General features: G+C 33.9%; 1 protein-coding gene across 1 annotated transcript in view; it reads left to right on the top strand.

Annotated features, from left to right (window-relative positions):
• IPO8 (importin 8) overlaps window positions 1–1329 on the top strand; it is a 72202-nt gene that overhangs the window by 41829 nt on the left and 29044 nt on the right. The window contains exons 18-19 of the mRNA XM_019624963.1: window positions 334–459; window positions 1118–1229. Of these exons, the coding sequence (XP_019480508.1) occupies window positions 334–459; window positions 1118–1229 (238 nt within the window). The remainder of the gene's footprint in view (window positions 1–333; window positions 460–1117; window positions 1230–1329) is intronic.

Genomic DNA, 1329 nt, shown 5'->3' with positions numbered 1-1329 from the left:
TTTTTATTATAGTTTTATAAATATAAACTGTATTTTATATATCACAAAATATTAAAAAATTATATGTTTTCAGTATTGTAAGTAAGTTAAGTTTAGTAAAAGCAAATCTTTGCCTTGTCTTACTGAGTAGGGGCAGGTCTTGGTAAGAAATGGAAGGTGGAAATATATGTAGCTGAAGATGTGAATGCTGAGAAAGGGATGCTCAAAAATACATTGGATATAAGAGTAAATATGCTCAAATTTAGCATGTAGCCTAAATCTTCCCCCGTGTGTTCTTTGTGCTTAATTTTTGCAATTCCCTCGCATTCTAACTAGAGATTTTCTTCTTTCTAGAATTCTATGAAGAAATTCTTTCACTGGCATATAGTTTAACCTGCCATGGTATTTCCCCTCAAATGTGGCAGCTTCTAGGTATATTATATAAGGTGTTTCAGCAGGATTGTTTTGAGTATTTTACAGGTATGGCTTTGACCATGTAACATTTTTGCTTTTCTGTGTCCAGATATTGTTTTCTTTGACACTTGAAGTAGAGACATAGATGATTCCAGTATTAATCAGAAAATAATTGTTGTTGTTACCCTGTCGAGTAAAGGGTGTGGCTATCATAGCAGTGTTTTTCAGCCTCAGGAATATGGGCAACTGTATTTCCAATTGTATCTTAAATTAGTTTGCAATCAGAGCATATTTTCCATACATGAATACAATTAATATTTTCTGGGTACTGACTGTATTCCAAGCACTGTTCTAAGCTTAGCAGTACATCAGTGAGTTAAATAGCCCTTGCTCTTTTGATGTTTCCATTCTAGTGAGGGGAGAAGGGAAGTGGGGAAATACACAGACAAGAGAATATGCAGCGTGTCAGATGGTAATGAGTGCTATGGAGACAAGGAAGAAATTCAGAGCAATCACTTCAATAAATGATGAGCACTTTAATCTTTCTGATCCACATTTTCCTCATCTATAAATAGGGCAGATTTATCACTTTTGTTTCTAGCATTTTGTGGTTGCAAAGGAAGATAGTAATGTGTGGGTGTAACAGAAATGTGGTTTCAATGGGAATAATTTATTTCTACTCCTGTTACTCATGTCTCATTGGGATTTTGAATTTTTTTTCCAGATATGATGCCTCTCCTGCATAATTATGTGACAATAGATACGAACACTTTACTATCAAATCCAAAGCATTTAGAAATACTTTTTACAATGTGTAGAAAGGTAAGCGTGTCTTAATCAGTTGTTTTCGTGGTTCTTACTAATATTTGAGTGTTTTACTGCAGGACATTCTCAATTTGTTTCCTATACATTTAGTTCTGTATTTCCTTCATCAAC

Source organism: Hipposideros armiger, unplaced genomic scaffold, assembly GCF_001890085.2.
Source record: "Hipposideros armiger isolate ML-2016 unplaced genomic scaffold, ASM189008v1 scaffold_610, whole genome shotgun sequence".
In the NCBI taxonomy this organism is placed as follows: domain Eukaryota; kingdom Metazoa; phylum Chordata; class Mammalia; order Chiroptera; family Hipposideridae; genus Hipposideros; species Hipposideros armiger.
The sequence above is the reverse complement of the archived record's forward strand: the minus strand, read 5'-3'. Positions and strand labels throughout refer to the sequence as shown.